The sequence below is a fragment of the Micromys minutus genome, assembly GCF_963924665.1.
Source record: "Micromys minutus genome assembly, chromosome: 1".
Taxonomy (NCBI): Eukaryota; Metazoa; Chordata; class Mammalia; order Rodentia; family Muridae; genus Micromys; species Micromys minutus.
The window spans coordinates 53,886,778-53,906,432 of record NC_137969.1 but is presented as its reverse complement, the minus strand read 5'-3'; the positions used below and the strand labels follow the sequence as shown (position 1 = coordinate 53,906,432).

Below are 19,655 nucleotides of genomic sequence, written 5' to 3'. Positions count from 1 at the left end.
AGGCTCCGAGCTGGGATGGCTCTGGTCACATCTGTGCCGCAGCCTGGCCCTGCCATTTCCTCAGCAAATTAATGGCTTTATAATTTATCAGAGATGAAGATGCACGTGGAGAAAATCAATGTGGTCCCCCACAAGGTCAATTAAGGGTCCTTCCTGGAGGCTCCTCTAAGAACTATCTCTCAAAGGAGAGTGGGAAAAATAAGGGTGGGAAACGAGAGAGACAGAGAGAAAGAGAGAGAGACAGAGAGAGAGAGAGAGAGAGAGAGAGCGAGAGAGAGAGAGACCCATACACCCTCAGCTACCCAGTGAAAAGTGCACACCTTAAGAAGAAAGGTCAGATAAACATAGATATTTGAGAAAGAGAACCAGGTCCCGGTGTCTCCCATTAGGAATGGCACTGGGAACCATAAAAGTAGCGAGGAACCAGAAAGGATCAAGAGAGGTACACAACCAAATTAATATTGATAAGCTCTTGACTATTCCTGATGAAACAGTCTGCTGTGAATGTGTTCCAAAGATAAACACCCTCTTTTATATCCTACACTGTCAAAAAATGATTCCCTTTATTTTTACATGGAAAAGTTAACTTTGTGTGTGTGTGTGTGTGTGTGTGTGTGTGTGTGTGTGTGTGTGTGTGAAAGAGAGAGAGACTGAGAATAAACACTGAAGAAATAAATTTTGATTTTTTTTCCCTGTGTGCAAGCCAGAGCAGCTTAACTGAACTTGTGTTTTTGTTTAAGGTCCTTAATGATTACAAAGACGGTTATTTATGACTGACATACTTGTTGTGCCAAGGAAAAGCTGAAAGGCCCTCTAGTAACCTCCATTAGACTGATGGAGGCAGCGAGAGGAGCCGGCACACTTCAGGGCCATCTGTCCGAATGGATAAGTGAGACCGTGGCTGCAAGCTGTCTCCAGCCTCATGATAAGAGTTTTAAGGGAGCCCAAACTTGGATGAATATCTTACTCGGGGTTCTAATCTTTTCTTTCAGAGACCCCTGCCTAGGATTCTGAGTCCAAATCTTGAAGATTTGGTCTCATACACAAACAAAAACAAAAGAAACAAAAACCTGTTTTGCCCTGTGCCTCAGAGAGGCACAGGCTTGCCCAAATACCCTGGGGCTTTCTGGGCATCTAAATTTTGTTAAGCTATTTCAGCTCTTTGTATTTAAAAAAAAAAAATCCATTCTCTTTTGATCAGAATTTAGAGGCTTTTTATTTAGTGGAAAAAAATTATTCTGATTTGGATCATTCAAGGTTCTTTCTGTTTTTTGTTTTTGTTTTTTGTTTTGTTTTGTTTTGTTTTGTTTTTTGCTTCAAGATTTTTCCGGTTGGTAATACCTGGAAAGATCTGTCCAAAGAGAACACAGCCTGTCTCTGTCCCTCTTGATCCTGTGTAATTAAGATAAAATTCTCATAAAATATATGTTTCTAATAAACTATTAAAAATAGCTAATGAAACATTTAAAAGCCAGCAGTTAGATAATCCTTTTTTTTTCCTCCTCAAAATCAATCTGAACTGACCAATTGGTTAATTTCCCTTTTAAGTGCTTGTGCTGAAAGCAACTGCTCTTCCAAGAAGGCACTGGCTGTTTCCTGGATACTTACACACGCACAATGACTCAGGATGGAATAGATTCAGTAAACATACAGCTGTACTGAACACGGGCTAAGCTCCATTCAAGGCCAGGAAAGAAAATGAGCACAAATAAATATTAAGGAGGTGAAGGGGTGGGGGAGGGGAGGGGTGCAAACAAGCTCTGTCCCGGCGGCAGCAGCTCACACGGGCAGGCGGGCGGCTCAGCTTTGTGAAGACAGATGACATTCAATTCTATGTGTAATGCAAAATAGACAATAACTGCAGAAACTTGAGACAGCTGCCAGGTGTAAGAGAGAGAGAGAGAGAGAGAGAGAGAGAGAGAGAGAGAGAGAGAGAGAGAGAGAGAGAGAGAGAAGATGATAAATCCATAAATTAATGAAAGACATCTGCTCAGACATATAAAGGATCAGGAAAGAGGAAGGCTACAGCGGAACCCAAGAGTTTAAACAACCTGAGAGGCTCAGTGCGGTTTGTTTACCAAGCACAATATAACCTTACCTAAGCAGCAGCCATGGGAGGAACAACAGTCCAGGCAGCAAAAGGGCAAAGGCAAGAAGAATAGGCCTGAAGGCTACAGGAAGAAAAAAAATGTTTCCTAGTTGAACTCTGTTTCTAGCTGTAGTTCCTCCTAGGGAAGAGGGTTATCACATTTTCTAAGCACTTTGAAACAGAATTTTCCCGTCTCTGAGAATTTCTCAAGAAAATTCAATGAATGGAAAAGCGCTAAATTCTCATTTAGGGACAGAAATAGAGCGGTTCATCACTCTCTTATGAGTCTCACATCATCAGAGAGCTGTTTAAGGTTTTGTTTGTTTATTTGAATGACTTCTTTTTCTTATTTTTTAAAAATGGTTAGGTGCTTGTAGCCATTCAGGATTTCCTCTATGTGTTAAATTCCGAGGCTCTCCAAGGCTTCTCAAGATGTCAAAGGCCACACTTCACACCTGTAATCCCAGCATGAGGGTTGCTGAGGCAGGAGAATTGCTATAATCTCAAGGCCAGCCTAGGCTACCTTGTCTCAACCAACCAGAAAAAAAAAAAATCATCCTTTTTCAACCAGTGTTTTATAATTTGACATCAATCTATGCCACAAAACAGTTTCCCTTTCTCAGCCCCAAATCATCACGTGACACTCTTTGCAAATGTCAAGCCCAGAGAACAGGCTGAGAACCTCCAGCCGCACATCCCTTAATGGTTCATCTGACAACTCTGTGTTTGGGCTGGGTGAATGCAAATGCAGACGGTGGACACGAGGCTATTTTTTCTTGAGATGCAAAGAAGACGAGGGACAAGAAACATCACGAGGAAAGACAATTGGCTAACTGATTCTCTGGGGATTTGAATAAAACTTAATATTTGATTAAACAGATTCATTTGCAAAGATGCTGGACACGTTGTTTTATACTCAAGACATGAGCTCTTTAACCAGGTGCACTAAAGTTCCATTTAACACAAACACAAAGACTTCTTTCTATGAGAACCACAAGGACTGTGAGCCCAGTTTTTCAAATGTAAGTGACGAATGTGCTCAGCAGAACCTGTAGCCACTTGAGAAGTGGGTATTTACCACTGATCTTTATCATGGTGATTCCACCGAGAAACAGGAATACCCTTTGGAGTCACAAGAGGGAAATGATGCTGTCTTTGAGTGATAGTTCAGTGGGCAAATTGTTTGCCTAGCATGCAGAAGACCCTGGGTTCACTTTAGCATGCCAAGGTTTAAAAAAAAAAAGTTAATCATGACCATTTGGCATTCTATCCCTTTCCATTAAGATTGTTCCCCCTAGGGCACCGTAGTACAAAACTGAACTGCAATGTTACTTGTAATGATTCCTTAAGATTTTACCAAGCAAAGATCAAATTTGGGGAGGGGGTTGTTTTTGTTTTATTTTGTTTGTTTGTTTTTGGTCTAAAACTGAATAGACAGAAATGATTCTGTCCAGCAGCAGGTGTCTGAATCAGGTGAGTGATGGGCCCTGCTGCCCCAGGAAGCAGGTGCAGAGGAGAGGCTGGTTTCCTCTTGTGGCTGGCCCATCCTTTCCCCAAAATTTGATCTTTTAAGGAGCTAAGCAGTCACAGTGCAATGAGTAGAGGAGAGCAGAAAGACAGAGGTGAGAGCCCAAAGTGTGGGAAACAAAATGGCCAATTGCTAACAAGATGCCTAAAGCCAAGAGCCTGAAAAAAGGAAACAACCCCAGATGTGACTAACTCACATTTCAGGAGAACATGGGTATCTCCTGCCAAGACAGCTCAGAAGGGGACCAAAGCAGCAGAAGACAGAATTGCCACTCCCCGAAGATGCTCCCACGTGTTCTTTATAGCCATGGGTGTATGGGGGAGGATGGGGCTCCTTTCCCTTCAAATCCTCAAAGTTCCTCCGGGAGTTAGATAGAAAGGTTGCACAGTGTACTTAAGGCAAACTGAAAAACTTTTTTTTTCTCTAGAAAACCAAGCTAAAGAAGAAAGGGTGTGATCATAATTGTCCGATCATGTTAAGAAGTCCAAAACTTAGAAAGCTGGCTTATTAACCTGACTTTGCTGTGTATGGTCAGGGTTTCAAAACCTAGCTTAACTGGTCACCAAAATGATGTGTTACTCTGTGTGTGTGTGTGTGTGTGTGTGTGTGTGTGTGTGCACGTGCGCGTGCGTGTTTGAGAGAAAGAGACAGACAAGCAGACACACACAGACAGGTGAGAGACAGAGACAGGGAGACAGAGACAGAGGGATGGGAGACAGAGAGACAGAGACAGGGAGACATGAGGCAGAGATATAGCTACTTTACCTTTTGTTTTAAAATGCAGTTCTCTGAGATACAAGGAGTCTAACCTTAGACATTAGCCTAAAATGATGGCCCTTGTGGGAAGACTGACAACCACTAAAGCTGTCCTGTCCTTCCTTTCTCTTTCTTCTGCCAAGTAGGTCTGCTCCAGTTTTGTTGCAGGCTGGTAATACAGAAAACAACTGTGAGGCTTAGCTTTTGGTGCACTGACTGTTAGGGTCTTGGACCAGCAAACAAGCTCAGACTCAGTGACTTTGTCTTTGCCCAAGATGTTCTTATCTTCCCTGGTGTGGGAAGTGATGCTGGTCTGAGTGGTCCAGGAACCTCATGCTCCTGGCTTCAGCTCTCTTGACCAGACTCCCCTGAAGGAATGAGATACAATATATCAACCATCCCGGGGACTGGGATCATACATGCAGCCTCTGGAGTGGGCTTAGCTACTAAAATGTCAATTTCTAGTCATCAAGACGATTGCTCAAAATTCTCAATTTAGTAACAGCCAACTTAATTGCTAAATTTTATATCCATCTGGTAATTTATTATACAAGAGGCATGCCTCCACCTGCCCCCCAAATGCTACTGTTATCCACACCCCCAAAGACAAACAACCACAAGATTTTTTTTTTTTTTTTTTTTTTTTTGAGATTGAAAGGATTGATTTGTAGAAGAAAAAACTTATGGATTAAAAACAATCACAGAAATACAGAGCAGATCTGCTAAAAATGTAAGTGGCATCTCTACCTAAGCCAGGTTCAAGACAGAAAAAGAGTCATTAAAGGGGCCGTTTTTATACAGCTGAGTTTTGGATTAACTGTGTTCTCTCGTTTTCAAAAATAATTTGCTTTGTGTATGTTAGGACAAAAGATTTCTGTGTTTGGCTGAGCAGGGGTCACTCATGCGTACAGGCAGCTGCCCCAGACCCACGGACGAGCCTCGGTGATTGAGAGAGAGGGAGAGTCTGAAACCATCGGAATAAATCAGTACCTGCCCATTTCCCTTAAAAACAGTCTCACTTAAAGATTAAAGAGAGAAGGCAAGCCCCCCACCCACCCATGGCTGTCTGTTCCACCGAACAGCATCTTCATATGAGAGGTAGTCAGGCTTCTATAGCCCACAGCAGCCTCAAAGGCAGCTGACAGTGAGAATTCTTAATGGAATCACAGGTCTGAAAACTGGCTTTTCTCCTTACTTTGGTCAAAAGGAGAGAGAAAAGTCACACAGGAAGAAAGGGCAGGAGAAAAAGCACTGTTGAGAAATCACCTTGGAAACAGTTACTAGAGGCAAATCAGCTCTTGTTGAAGTTATAGAGATGTTGGGGTCAGTTTTTAAGTTTCTCTGCAATCAGAAACATCCAGCACATAGCTGTCACAAGCCTACCATGGTGAGTTATAGGAAGACAGCGTTCTTACGAAGGCTATGCGCTGTGAGCCATGCCTGTCACCTGAGTATCTTAGGAGACCTAGGCCAGCCTGGGCTATTTAGTGATGCTTCTCAAAGTCCCCAAACCCAAACCAAACCAAACCTCCCAGAACACACGGAAAACACACTGACATATATCCCCCTATACAGTGTGGGGACCTAAGCTTTGTGCAGACCTTCTCTGGGCTTTTGTTTATGGTTGTTCCTGAGGGAAAGATAAAAGGATATTGCGCTTCCCGAGTAAGGTGAGATGTCGGACATATCTTGAAGATCTCCACACTCAGACTTTATGAGTGACAAAGAGAGTCCTTCTGCAGTGCTGGGTGGGTGTGCTGGTGAACAGGGGTGGTGGCTCAGATGGTGGGATGACATCTTGGTCCTCAGACTCGTTGTGTCCCGAGTCAAGTCTAAGGACTCAGGAGAGGCTCTGTCTTTTCCCGAGAAGGAGCCAGAGGGAGCACCTAGCGGACTCTGAAAAGGGTAAGCCATCAAGGGAAGGGGAAAGGGATGGCGGAAGCTAGGGGTGGTGAAGCCTGTGGTGGCCGAAAGGGGCGACTGGTGCAGGGGCTGGTGGTGGCCACCAGTGGCCTGGCCAGAGGCAGATTGCTCGGATGAGTTTTTGCGGACCACCAGGGGAAGGGCTTCCGTCTGGTCTGTGGAACTAGGCATCTGCACATTGCCAAAGGTGTCCAGGGGGTTCGGAATGATGACATCACCAAAGCATTGCAGGCGCTGGTTGGCCGTGTGGAAATTGTGGTTTTCCCCATTGACTGCGAATCTGGCCTGTGGGATCTGGAGAGGTGGGAAGACCTGAGGAATCTGGCGAGAGGGTTTGGCTGAGAAGACTTTGACCACTGTGTCCACGACCTGTGACATGGCCGTGTTCAGCTCCTGTTTTAACGTTTCTGCCAGATGCTTGCCTTCTGGCTGCAAGGAGTTTGGCCCGTGGTCTCTTTCTTTGTTGCTGCCTTCTCGCTTAGGCTTGTTCTCGGCCATCTCCTGCTCCCTGATGAGGGCCCGGGCCCTGTCGATGAACTGCCCTGGGTCCAGCTCACACATCTCATTGTCTGAGCGCCCCACCGAGTCCTGGGCCCGTGCATCCAGGATCTCAGAGCGCATGCTGTCTTCAGACAGGTCGCCATCTTCATCATTTTCAGAGTCGGTGCTGTCGTAGACCTGGTAGAACTTCTCCTGCAGCTGGCGCAGCTGTTTCTGCATGTCTTCCAGCTGCTGTTTCAGCTGTCGGCGCTCCTCTCGCTTCTGTTCTTTTCGGGCTGAAACCAGCTGCTGGAAACTCTGTTGCTGCTGCTGGGGCAGCTTCTGCTTGCGTTTGTTTTCTCTGTAACTTTCTCGGGGACTCACAGAGTGCGGGGCCATCTCTCTTTCGTTTTCATTGCCTCTTAATGCCACACTGGGGGAATGGCTCATACCCCGAATGATATTCTCAACCCGGGCGCGCTTTGCTCTCAGGTGCTCATCACATAAGCGATCCACATCAAACTGGCTCATAGTAGGCCTGCCAAAAGGGGAAAGACACTCTGGGGGGCTGTCTCTTGAAGAGTTGCTACATATATCCTCCTGATGTACTTCGGAGCCTGTGCTAGAGAGTCCGCCGGCTTGGAAACTGGGCTCGGTGCCACCGTTTTTGTTCATGTTATTTTTCAACAGCTGGGAAATTATAGTTGCTCCTGGAAAAGGCATCATGGCATCTTCATACGAGTTCGCCCTCTTCAGCAGCTTGCGGAGGACGTTCGACTTTTCCCCATCTGCGTGTTGCACCACAGAATATTCAACATCCTGCTCTGAACCTTGGGGATTCATGGCACTGAAAAATGTTGCCCTTGCCTTAGCAAAAAATGCAGATGCTGTCCCTACCGTCCTTTTCACTCCAATGTCAACCCTTCTCCTCTTGGTTTGCCGGCTTAAGAGGGCTGTGCTGTCATGGTCAGGCATCACTGGACAGTTATTGTGCCATCTTCAAAAGCTCGTCAGCTGGGCACAGCTCAAGAATCCCGGGACCCTGGCCAACAGAACAAAAGGGCTGATGAATCATTTTCTTTAAATTTCTCCAAATTTCCTGACCTCAATCCTGAATCAAATGCAAAATGCATAGGCTCTGGGATTTATGGCACATCACAATTATTGCAATTTATCATGAACTCCGCTTGAAATGAAACATTTTTAAATATTTCTGCTCCACTGGTTTAAGATGGATTAAGATTAAAAAAAAAAAAGCAAAAACTGCTTAAGCACCAGTAATATGATTCTCTTTCACAAATGCCTAAAATGATACTGTTTATCTGCAGAAGAAATGGCAGATTATAAGAACATAACCTCTGATGAGCAATTGATTAAATTTGGGGGTGTTGAGACTCTTATTATAAAAGAAGAGGGGAATAGGTTAGTCTTAAGAAACAGGGTGAAAATTTGAGGCTGTGTGAAATTTGGAAGAAAATCTGATCTGGAAGCCACTGTGGCTCTTATGCTACTTAAGGAAAGGAAGGCTGAAATCCTACCTATTTTGTTATAGAATTGAAAAGCAACTTTGACACATGTAACCTGGGGGTGTAGGTGGTGTGTTAAGCAACAAGATGAAGGCACAGACACTGTTCAATAGGCTTCTTTAGTATTGTTACAAGTTTTGAACCAGTGAATTCACGGTAGAGATGGTATCTGTGACTGAGGCTACGTATAACATGGAGATGTTTAGAAAGGGTCACATTAGCCTTTTTGGTGGCTTCAATTGTTAGAAAGCTAGATGGGCTGTTGCCACGTTTTTAGGAGACAGTCTGTGCAATAGTGCATTATTGGACCAGGCAAGAATACACGTATATTCAACTATTTTTGTTCTGGTAAATCTGTCATAACAGTACTTCAGTGGCTAAGAAACTCTTCAACATACACCATTCCTGGTTCTTATGGCCTATGCCAAGTAAAGGACGGGGGCCAGGGGGGTACTAAACAGAAAACTGGAGAAAAATATAAAAGAAATAAATATCAATCAAATATGCGAAAGGGAGGTAGCTTCTTTGTATGCAAACTAGCATTGTTTGGGGGGACAAGATATAAAAAGGAAAAACCCTTGCATACATTTTATCAAAGGCCCTTGATAAACTGTCACTTAGTAACTAGCAACGCTAACCCCAAATTTTATATGCATGCAAGAGACAGCACATCTTTTTGTTTACAATTAACGTTTTTATGAAGAAAATGAAAATACTGCCTTCATGCCAGGTTTATCTGATACTGAACTTCGAGTTTGCTTAACAGAGCACAGCTTCACAATAACAGGGTCCATTGCCAAAGGCAGCGTGCGGAGTGCTTGGAATCTCTCCCATCTCTTTCGGTTCACCTGTAAAAACATCTATGTGCTCCCTAGGAGTGCATCTGTGGATAGTTCTAAAGAATGACTACCCATGCAAATAGGCATAATTTCAGCATGAAATAACCTGCAAAAAATCAAGAAAATGTTCCATGCTTATATGGCAGCAATATGTTGGTGTGTTTTTGTTTTTGTTTTTTTTTTTTTTGTTTTTTTTTTTTTTGTTTTGTTTTGGTTTGGTTTTCTATGATAAATATTTCACCAAGCTGTGTTTGCTCTAGGTGTTTTTCTCTGATGTTTTTTGTTTGTTTGTTTGTTTGTTTGTTTAAGAGAGCCAGCTTCAGGGAATCCTGAAGGCAAGATGTTATTTCTTTTTAGAGATCTTTATATGTCTGAGGGTGAAACAGTTTAAGACAAAATAACCTGAATAGGAGGGATATCAATGCCTTTAAGTTCAACATTAAGTTTAGAACAACTGAGACTCCTCTCTCCCCGATAATACACCTGGTTTGGGGAAGATAAAATGCAGCAACACATATTTTTCTGGTAGCACATTGAGTCAGATAGGTAATGCAGGCGAAGCTGTCGGGTCAGGGTAAGCAAGGAGCGAAGGGCCGTTTCTGAGGAAGATTCTTTGGTGCATGTAGCAGCTTCCCAAACCAGGACTCCTTGCCATCAGTTCAACATTTTCCCATCATTTGTATGTGTGTGTAAATTATTTTTCCTTCAGCATCCCCTGTAAAGCACCCAGATCTCCAGTGAAGACTGGAAGAAACTCCTGGCTGTGTTCCTCCCCCCCCACCTCGTTCACCCTGCCACACGGATGGTTTCTCCCTCCTGCTCATCTTGGACTCTGGAGAGCACCTCTGGAGCAGAGGATCCCAGAGGACATGCCAGTGTGCTGATGAGCACAAGGTCATCCCAGGCATCCTTCCTGTCCCAGCTGCCATTCACCTCTATGTCAGCCGCACTTCCTCTCATGTTGACTAGGTATCAACAGCTGCATCCCTGCCTCAAACCAGAGCCAAGAGGAGGCCTGGTTCTTCCTAAGATAGGAAGATCCCACTCCTTATATTCACTGGAGAATAAATATTAATTAAGCATACACACTGCATCCATTGAGGACCAGTATGCTGTAACTCCCTCCAAATTCACGCAACTAAATTGATTAAAATAAAAAATCTTAAGCAGGTATCATTTAAAATTAAATAATGATTTATTTCTATTCTGGACAAGAAGAATACCAATACTTTAGGTCTTCCTGTAGAATTCCAAGAGATATAAACAACAAATACAAAGAACAAAATAAGTGGGAAAAATAGTTTTATCCAGCAAGACAGGACATTATTTTGATAGGTAATTAATTTATTTCTCCAAATAGCTTTATGATTTAAACTTAAAAATAAAAAGGAGTGTGATCAGGCACATCGGAGCCATAAGCTAGGGACATTATAGGTAAGATTAAATAATAGTTGGCTGACATAGTATAGTATTATATTGTATTTCATTAAATAGAATGTATAAAAATATTTTTCCACATCAAAATTCACTATCAAGTGGCCATGGTAAATGGAATCTAGGTAAGAACATTTTCCAAGGACTCCCTTAATTTCCTACCCATAGTTTCCAGGATGCTATATAAGGACTTAGTCACCCACAGTGTCAACCCACTAAGCTAACCAACAACTCAACATCTCTTAGCATTCTAACTGAGCTGTGGTTTGTCAACTCCAATTACTATAGATTCTTATGTTTTCACTTTATCAATCTCTGGTTTAAGCAGGCAATATAGAGCCGTTGGGCCGGTCTTGCTGAGAAACACTATAAAGAAGATGGAAAAAGAGTGATAATAGATTCCGGACCCAAATGATGACTTGCCCAAATACATGTGTTTTATAAAGCCCTCCAGAATTCAGGTGGAAATAATGCTACATTGTTAAATTATTAAACATGCGTTGCATCGATTGGTTTGCAGCCTAAGCACAGGCGCCCAAACACTTGTACAATGGGAGGCATAAAGCACCAGATGCCACTGGTGGGGAGGGGTTAATAGGAAGGCAACTTCAGACCTGATCAAGTCAGAGCCAACTGCTCCAAAAGATTCCTCCTTGAAACCCACATTCTATATCACAAAGAGGATCCATGCAGGGGGTACTTTTGACTTCATGTAAAACAAACAAAAACGAGGGGAAAAAATCCCCAAAACCAAGAAAACCAAACAATTTTCAGTAAAGAATTTCAAGGAAACACAGCAAACAGTCTGAAGTGGAGTGGCGCAGGGCTGGGCTTCAATAAAGAACTTATTTTGGGGAGGGGGTGTGTAACTTTTACTACGTCTCTCTGGAGCCCAGATTCTAGACAAAGAAGTGTTTCATTATGGTAATTATTCTGATAGTTCAGAGAAATCTTTTATGAAGCACGGGGAATGGATGGCTGGCATGGGTTCCTGCTACACTCATTCAGCTATCTGTCCAGGTTGATAAAATTATTTCAAGAAATGACTTGGATTTTTTTTTTTTACAAAGTCAACTTAAAGGGGTTTCTAACAATTTAAGCTGGTCATATAGTTTCAAGTATAATAGCATTAAGAACAGTTTAAGTCATTCTGAAAACCAGCCTCAATTCCACAGGGGGGAATCAGAAGCTTTGATTCACACACACACACACACACACACACACACACACACACACACACACACACGGAGTTACTAGCTGCCCCTACCCTGCATTTCTGCTAACCAGCAACTTTTGACTTAGAGATATTTCTGCATGCTATGAGGTGAAGAAAGCCTTTGACAGTTTTGAAGAACCTACTTTAGCACAAGTTAATACTTTAACAAGCTATGATCTTGGCTGACAAAAAGAAAAATATTAATTTCCTTTTACAAGAAGAGGTTTTTAAACCATAACCATTTCACTTGCTAGTCCTCATCTTATCTAAAATTCCATTCATTTTTAACTTGAAAAATGAACACAGAGCATTTTTGAGATCTGCCCAACATATTGATTTCCACTTATTTAAAAGTTGAAATTCATCAAATCTGGCAAATAAAAGAGTGTGAGAAATAATCTTAAAAAGCACACCCATACTCCCCCCCCCATCCCCATTTGCAGAAAAATCAAAATGGTCAGAATTATCTTTTGAAGCTTGGGATGAACTAGGCAAGAATACTGAAGAAATTTCTTGTGTGTTGACCCTTCCAATTTATACAAATGTTGTATTTGAAATCTATAACAACACATCACCATGTTTTCATATTATAACATCAACAACATTGGATAATTTCTTTAAAAATTCTAAGTAGTAACCCTTCTATTGAGAGCACTCCTAGCCCAGAGCTGAGAGCAAACTTGGAATGAGACAGGTCGTCTGCGGAGAGGGAGGGATGTTAAGAGTTGAGTGAACATGAAGGGCCTGGTAACTTACAAAGTCAGTCAGCTCGGGCTTGGAGGTTGAACAACCTGCAAAGGAGCCCAGCTGGCCATGAACACATGTGCAACAAAGATTCATGTTGCCTATGCAAGACTTTCTCCCCACAAAGTGATGACTGAAATAAGTAGAATCCTGCAGAACAGGCTCATAAAACATCAATTCGTGCCAAGCATGGGGAATGCCTATTAAAAATAAGGTAGATGAAGATATCCATAGGTAACACTTTAATTTTGAAAATCTTCAAAAGCGTATGAAGAAAGTGCTAGGAAGGGGGTGACAAATGTTTAAGTTACAAGACTAAGTAGCATGTATCTCATTTTCATGGAAACAAAAAGACAAATAACGTCCAAATAACAAAACTAAGCAACAAAGATGCTTATCATCTGACCAATTCCCATACAACTCAGAGAAGTGTTTAAAAACACAGCCTCAGAAGATTAAGTTTTAAGAACTTAGACAGACTTACATAGAACTCCCAACATCTCTTCTGCACAAAAGCAGACTTTCTTCTTTCTCTCCCTGCAAGCAGCCTGTTTCATTCTGAAAACATTCAGAAGTTCTTGCAAGAAACTCTTCATAGCACTGGCCGCCCAGCTCTTCCATCAAATAGCAAAAAGCCCAGCTCCCGTCTTACAGACTTAGATTCTCCCTCTCCATCAAAGTCCTATCTAGGACACCTGGCACATGTCTGCTACAATGGCAGGCACCGTTCACTTTATGAGAGTATTTAACACAAGGGCTTGAAAGAGTTTAGGCACATACCTATTCTTTTGGGGCCCGGGAGAGAAAACACACTACAAAGACAAGCCTTAACAACAGTCACAGTTGTGAACTGGCTTTGGTATTTTGGGCAGTTACAAACTAGCCATTGCTGTACACACACACACACACACACACACACACACACACACACACACACACACACGGAAATCTCCGCCACCCCACCCCCCCACCCCCAGCACTGACTTGCCAGAGAGACATGAACTGGAGGGAAGCAAAGAGAAAGTCAACTCCTTCCACCTGCTGCCCTGAAGTGGGGGGGGGGGTGCTTTTGGCAGGCTGGCAGACAGAAGCCTGAGATATGACCTCAGCAGTCACCTGCCAACATCCTTAAGACAAATACACAAATACTACCCCCCCCCCCAAAAAAAACACCCTCTCACAGCAGGAGCTCAGACACAGCAGCCAACAGCCAGATTTTCATTGGCCTGACAATCCCGTTAAGGAGAACCACCATAAATTCATGAACCTCTTCATCCCTGAAGCCTGTAGTCTGGAGCTGTACAGAAACACAGACCCCAGGAAACTCGCACCTGTCTTTCTTGACACAACACACCTGTCCAGCCCTGCCCATGTGCATTCTGGTAACAGACTTTTGCCTGACTGGTTTAGGAGAGGAAATGATTTTTTTTTTTTTTTCAAACAGAGGGGCACGGGGAGGGGGTAGTAAAAAGCAGGGAGAGCTTGGAAAGCGAGAACAAGAGGAAGAGTCTGAGAGAGGAGGCCGCCCTGGGCTCGCTCTGTTTTCATTAGCTTAAGGAGACAACACAGATCTTCTAGGAAAAATATAAGCAAGCAGGTGCGGTTCCAGCCTTCCCCGAGGCGGAGAAGGGCTCTAGGCTGCCAAGAACAGCCCGTTTCGCACTCCAACCAGCAACCTTGGACTACTTAAGACTGTCTCCCAACCCCTCCTTCTGCTTCTGCTCTGAGCCGCCGAGAGGACTCAACTTCCCAAGAAGCTGGGCAGGGGAGGGAGAGCGTGAGTGAGGCTCGCTGCTCTCCCCGGGCCCCCATCACTCTCTGCACAGGCGCTCAGTTTAGCAGGACTAACCGGCTGGCACCATAAAGGCAACGACAACTTGCTCAGCTGGACTTTGGGTGAGGTCTACTGCCCCCTCCCCCGTCTCTTCTCCTTGTCTGTTCAGGCAAGATAGCAGCTCTCCCCCTTCCTCCCGCCTTCCTCGCCGTTCTTCTCAGCAACAATCACTCTCACCTCTCCACTCCGCAGGGCTCTTCTCCTCCCTCTTCAGTCCTAGGAACTGGGGCAACAGAGTAGCACCACTCAGCGAGGCCAGGGCGCAGCTGCCCACCACCCAAGCGTGCCAGTAATGGCTGGGAGCTTCTTCTCGCCTATGGGCGGCCCAAGCACACCCCGACCCGGGGCTGGCCCTCCGCGGCGCGGAGTCCAGATCGCCCCACCGGCGACCCCCGAGGCTCCCGGGAAAACTCCCTCTACTCAGTGCTTTCCAGCGCGGGCGAGCAGACCACGCTCGCTCCTCTGGACCGTCCCCCCCAACACGTCTCTTCTGGGTTGCAGAGCCGGGTGCAAGCTCCCAGCTCTGAACACACAGAGGAAAGTCACTGGGCGCCCCCTCCTCCCCGCCCTCTTCCCCACGGTCGGCCCTCTGCTCCGGGTTAAAAAGGAGAAGTGAAAGGTATGCAAACACCAAGCAAATAGGGAAAGCCGGGAAGAAAGGCAGCTAGAATAAACAAGACAAAGGGAGAAGGACTCGGGGACAGGCCCTGGAGTTTCAACTCCAGGAGAAGAGAAAGAAGAAGCTGGGAAGATAGCAAGGGAAAAAAAATCTAGAAGAACAACCAAAAGGGACTCATCTCCCTCCCGGCCCCCTCCCCTGAAAAGAGTGCAAGAACAATAAATAAATAAAAATAATACAAAAATAAAAGAAAGCCAGAGCTTCAGCGCATCCCAGACACAGTACACAAAAGGTGACAAGATCAGCGACAAGTCCAGCAACGCCAACCTCCCCCCTTCGCCACCATCACCCCATTCACCGGCAGGCGCGAGAAAGAAATAAAAGCCAAGCAGGTCACTTACTCTTCGTTAACTGGGAGGAGCGGAGCGCGGAGTTCCACTGAGCCTCCTGCTTAGAAAACTGTTTTTAGAGGCTATTTGATTACGATTCATGTAAATAACACCATTTTCCCCTTTGGAAAAAGAATGTTTACACGGGTGTGAGTAACGGGAGGCTCTTCTCTCTCTTTCCCATTCAAGAACGAGCCAGTGCGAGCGATTCTGGAAAAGGGGAGGGGACAGCAACCGGGTGAAGATACTTACGCGGTGCGGGCAGCAGCGGGGAGCAGCCTCTCTCTCTCTCTCTCTCTCTCCCTCTCTCTCTTTCTCTCTCTCTCTCTCTTTCTTTTCTCTCCCTCTCCCCCTCTCTTCCTCTCTCTTGCGGGCAGAGAAGAAACCCACGCGCGCACGCGGTGATGTCTTACTGGTGATAATTGGCCCAGGGGTCGGTGAGTCTGTGCGGGAGCGAGTGATCTGGGCGAGTGCTGAGAGGCGAGGGGAGAAAGGAGGGAGGGGAGGGGAGAGGCGCGCAGGGCAGAGCCCGGAGCCCGGGGAAGGAAGGGGAGAGAGAGCGGAGAAGGCGGCGAGGGCTGGAGCGCGGAGCGGTGGCCGGAGGCGCAGCGGGCGCGGCGGAGAGGCTTGTGTGCGCCGCGCGGCGTCCCCGGCTGCAGTGGCCGTCGCTTTCCTAGCGCTCTCTCAGCTGAGGGCTCCGCTCCACAACAAGATTTACTTTAAGACACAGCTGAAGGAAACAGGAAGACTGCACGTCACAGTCCCACTGACGTACCCGGCCCCAGCACCCAATCGCGAGGCGCCTTCGGATTCAAGGGGGGATAGCGAGGCAAGAGAACTTGTGAGGAAAAAAAAATACATATATATAAAAGGGGTGGGGGTGAGGGGCTGGGGAGAGAGGAGGAGAGGGGGGCCACCACGCTCCCCCGCCCCGGCCACCAGCCTCGGCCCCCACCCCGCCCTGCCACTGCTTGGGGCGCCTGGATCGCCGCGCCCCGGCCGCCGCGAGCCATCTGCGGGCGTTGTGCACCGCGGCGCCCGGCTCACACTTGCTCTTCCAGGCGCAGGTCTTTTTTTTTTTTTTTTTTTTTTTTTTTTTTTTCCATTTCACCGACACAGATGATGGAGTTCTCCCAGCGGCTGGGCTAAGGGAGCGCTCCCCAGACTGGGATAGAGGAAGGCTCAGAAAAGTATACGGGATAAAAAGTGGAGGTTTTAAGGGTCTGGGTAGCATAAAGGGCGGAATGTTGTGTGTGTGTGGGGGGGATGCAAATTGGTCCGCTTTGGGAACGATCATAGATAGTATCAATAGGACCTGTCACCCTAGCTTCCTTTTCAAGAGGACACGCAAACACAGGTAGGCTTAGGATTTAAAAATCAAAATGGGTGCTAGAGATTTCACACTGGGGCCGCTAAGTCTGATATTAAAAGCTCTACCCGCACTGGCTGAGTCCCAGTCAGTCAGACCTCAGAATTTATAAGAAGAATATTCACCCTCGGTTACCTTTAAAAATATTATTTCAATTATAGGCATAGTGACCACATATGCTACAAACATCATTTCTGGGTCACCCTTCTCCAGTTTGCTCACCCAGCATGGCCAAAAAAATTAATTCAATATAGGATTCTCACAATTTCGAAGTCAGAATGGCAAACTTAAAAGTTTATTGGGCAGGACATCTGGAACTCTAATACTTAAAGCCACATGAACCGCACATTGGTTTGACATATTGGGTGAAAAAATAGCAAGCTTTCTTCAGATAACGTGGCTCTTCAAGAGGGCCTCGGCTTTCCGCGACAAATGCTGAAGAGCCTTCAGCCTCCGCTTGAATGATCCTCTCCCTGGGCACAGTTAACAGCAATGTCTAGTAAAGAGGCATCGTGGACGTAAATACGCCATAAAACCCGAGCCTCCCAAGAGCCGAAAAGCACTTTGAATATTCATACCTAGGAGATGAGAGACTTTAAAAAAAGGTGGTGTGGGGACAAGAATTTTTCTGAGCCCCTCCAATTCAATCAGATCAAAGGTTGAAGGGTGTTGTGACAGTATTTATGAGATGCGAGTACACAGGCAGACCCGGCGCCACCGTCTGCCATGCACGCTCGTTTCTAGGACCTCGGATTCATCAGAATGGAAGAGGGTATTAATCCCCTGTGAGTCGGACAACGGTGTCAGGGTCTGTGTCTGAAGTCTGTTTCCTGTGAGAAACTTTTGGCAGGCACAGAATTCAAACATTAAAAAGGACGGGGGGGGGGGCAATGAATCAGGCCAGTCAGGTGGGTGTGCAGGGGGAAAAAAAAGAGGCTCACCTAAGCATTCCCCAACCGTCTGTCCCCTCCTTCGTGGCCCTTCCTCAGCCCAGGTCGTGAAACAGCATTGCCTGTCGCTCGTTCAGTACACTACCCACACCTGCAGTGACAGACTCCAGACCCAAACGTCTAACCGGGGCCAGGAGTGAAATGATTTACTCACGTGCCCGTTAGATGAGGTGGAATATGGGTTGCACACCTTGGAGCTAAACCGATGTACTGAAAAGGGTGGAATTTGGGTTCTGGACCAAAGCCATCATTTTACCCCAAGCCCTTTATATATCTTTTTCTCTTCAAGAATCTGTTTGAGCTTGTAAATTAGTGTCAGTTCGACGGCTAAAGGGGGTGGGGGGTAATGAGGAGAAAAGGAGGCTGAAGTGGGGGGGTCAAGAGTAGACGGAGAGAGTCCATTCTGTTGTAGTTTGTGTCGGTTGCACTTGGCATTCGGACACACGTTTTGCAGGATTGGAATCAGGCTCCGGGAAAAGTTTCCTGAGCGCCCTCAAATAAGTCCGTTATCTATCTTGCAGAGGGACAGAGTAGGCCTGACTCAAAGCTGAGGTAACCGCCGACACGCGAGCAAACTCCCCACCGACAGCCGGTGCCTCTGAGACTCGCGGCTTGCCAGACTGGAGGCAGCAGTTCGCAGCCCGCACCAGGGCGCAGGAGCTGCGCGGGGGAAAGCCTAGCGCTGAATCCGCTGGGCATGTGAGCTGGGGTGGCGACCCGGGGGCTCTGAAAGCTGTATCCCTGTCTTGTCCCCTAGCTATCCAGGTCACCCGTGAGCCAGGCTCCCGCGTGCTGTCTAGCCTGGGCTTCAGCGCTCCCCTGGGTTCCAAGCCGCACTAGAGCAAGGCGTGAGGCCCAGGGCCCCTATCTCTGCCGACTCGCGGTTTGTTTTCTGATGGGGAGAAAAGCCATCAGTCAGCCCCGAAGAAGTGTCCCAAATACCGGCATGGGGCCAAGCCTAGGCTCCTCGCAAGCCATTCTTTTGACCACTCTGACCAGTACCTCCTAGTAATTTAAAGTGAGCCCAAGTTCTGATCCGTCTTGGGACTAGCGGTGCTCCTGCAGGTTGCACTAGTGGTTTATCTAAAGAGCGATTAGAGTGTTAGCGAAAGAAAGTCAGTTGAGCGCCCGACTCTGGGCTAAACACACCTCGCTTTGACTTTTCCTCCTGTTCTTTCTTAAAACCCTTAGGTGGGGGGCCAGGAAGGAAAGGCACTGCTTGTGGGTCATCTGAGGTATCACAAACGGCAGGCACCAGTGCCTAAGAGATGTTTGGGGGTGTTCAAGCGGATCCAGTGAAGAGGCAAACGCGGGCGTGGGATACTGGAAATCCTTGAAGGCCTCCCGCCTGCCCACCCGCCCACCACCACCCACCTGAGGAGGGGAAGAGAGGGCAGTCGCTGTGGCAGCGGGAGCAACCCTGCCAGCTGCTTGTTGCCTAGAGGCTGGTTGACGGTCGGCCTCTCTCTCTCCTCTCCTGTGCCCAGCGTGACGCCTAACCCAACCTGGATTTGTTCTGAGTGGCGGGGGAGAAAGTGAAATGCCACCAGATCGGTGGCAAGTAGCAGCTGCGGCGGTACTCTCTTGGGAACCCCACTGCACAGAAGCGTCCGAGTGATGTTTGTTTAACCAACAGCTTTCAAAGTAAACACCAGCAAGTCCCTCCAAAGAAGTTGGGAATCATGAGGACACGCAGAAAAAGTAATTTAAAAAAGAAATAACAATTTCTCCCCATCAGAACAAAAAGGGCCACCCCTCTACACACACTTTACCATAAAATGGCACAGGATCTCCACACTCGTAAACATCACACGCAACAAGGTGGCCTCAAAGAATAACATAACCCCTCGGGAATGGAGGGTTATGGGTGATTGAGGGGGGTCATTCCGACAGCTTGATGCAGGAAAGTGGACAGAAACGAACAAAGGGCTATGGGAGGGTATTCCCTGCCCTAGAGGA

General features: G+C 46.2%; 1 protein-coding gene across 1 annotated transcript in view; it reads right to left on the bottom strand.

Moving 5' to 3' along the window:
- The window catches only part of PROX1 (prospero homeobox 1), a gene marked incomplete at its 3' end in the record, with an annotated part of 46,951 nt that extends 31,197 nt beyond the window's left edge, over nt 1–15,754 (bottom strand). Inside the window, exons 1-2 of the mRNA XM_080934195.1 lie at nt 15,630–15,754; nt 6,021–7,818 (exon numbers count right to left, since the gene is read on the bottom strand). Coding sequence (XP_080790321.1) covers nt 6,021–7,751 — 1,731 coding nt within the window. The 5' untranslated portion in view covers nt 7,752–7,818; nt 15,630–15,754. The remainder of the gene's footprint in view (nt 1–6,020; nt 7,819–15,629) is intronic.
- Between the last annotated feature and the right edge of the window lie 3,901 nt (nt 15,755–19,655).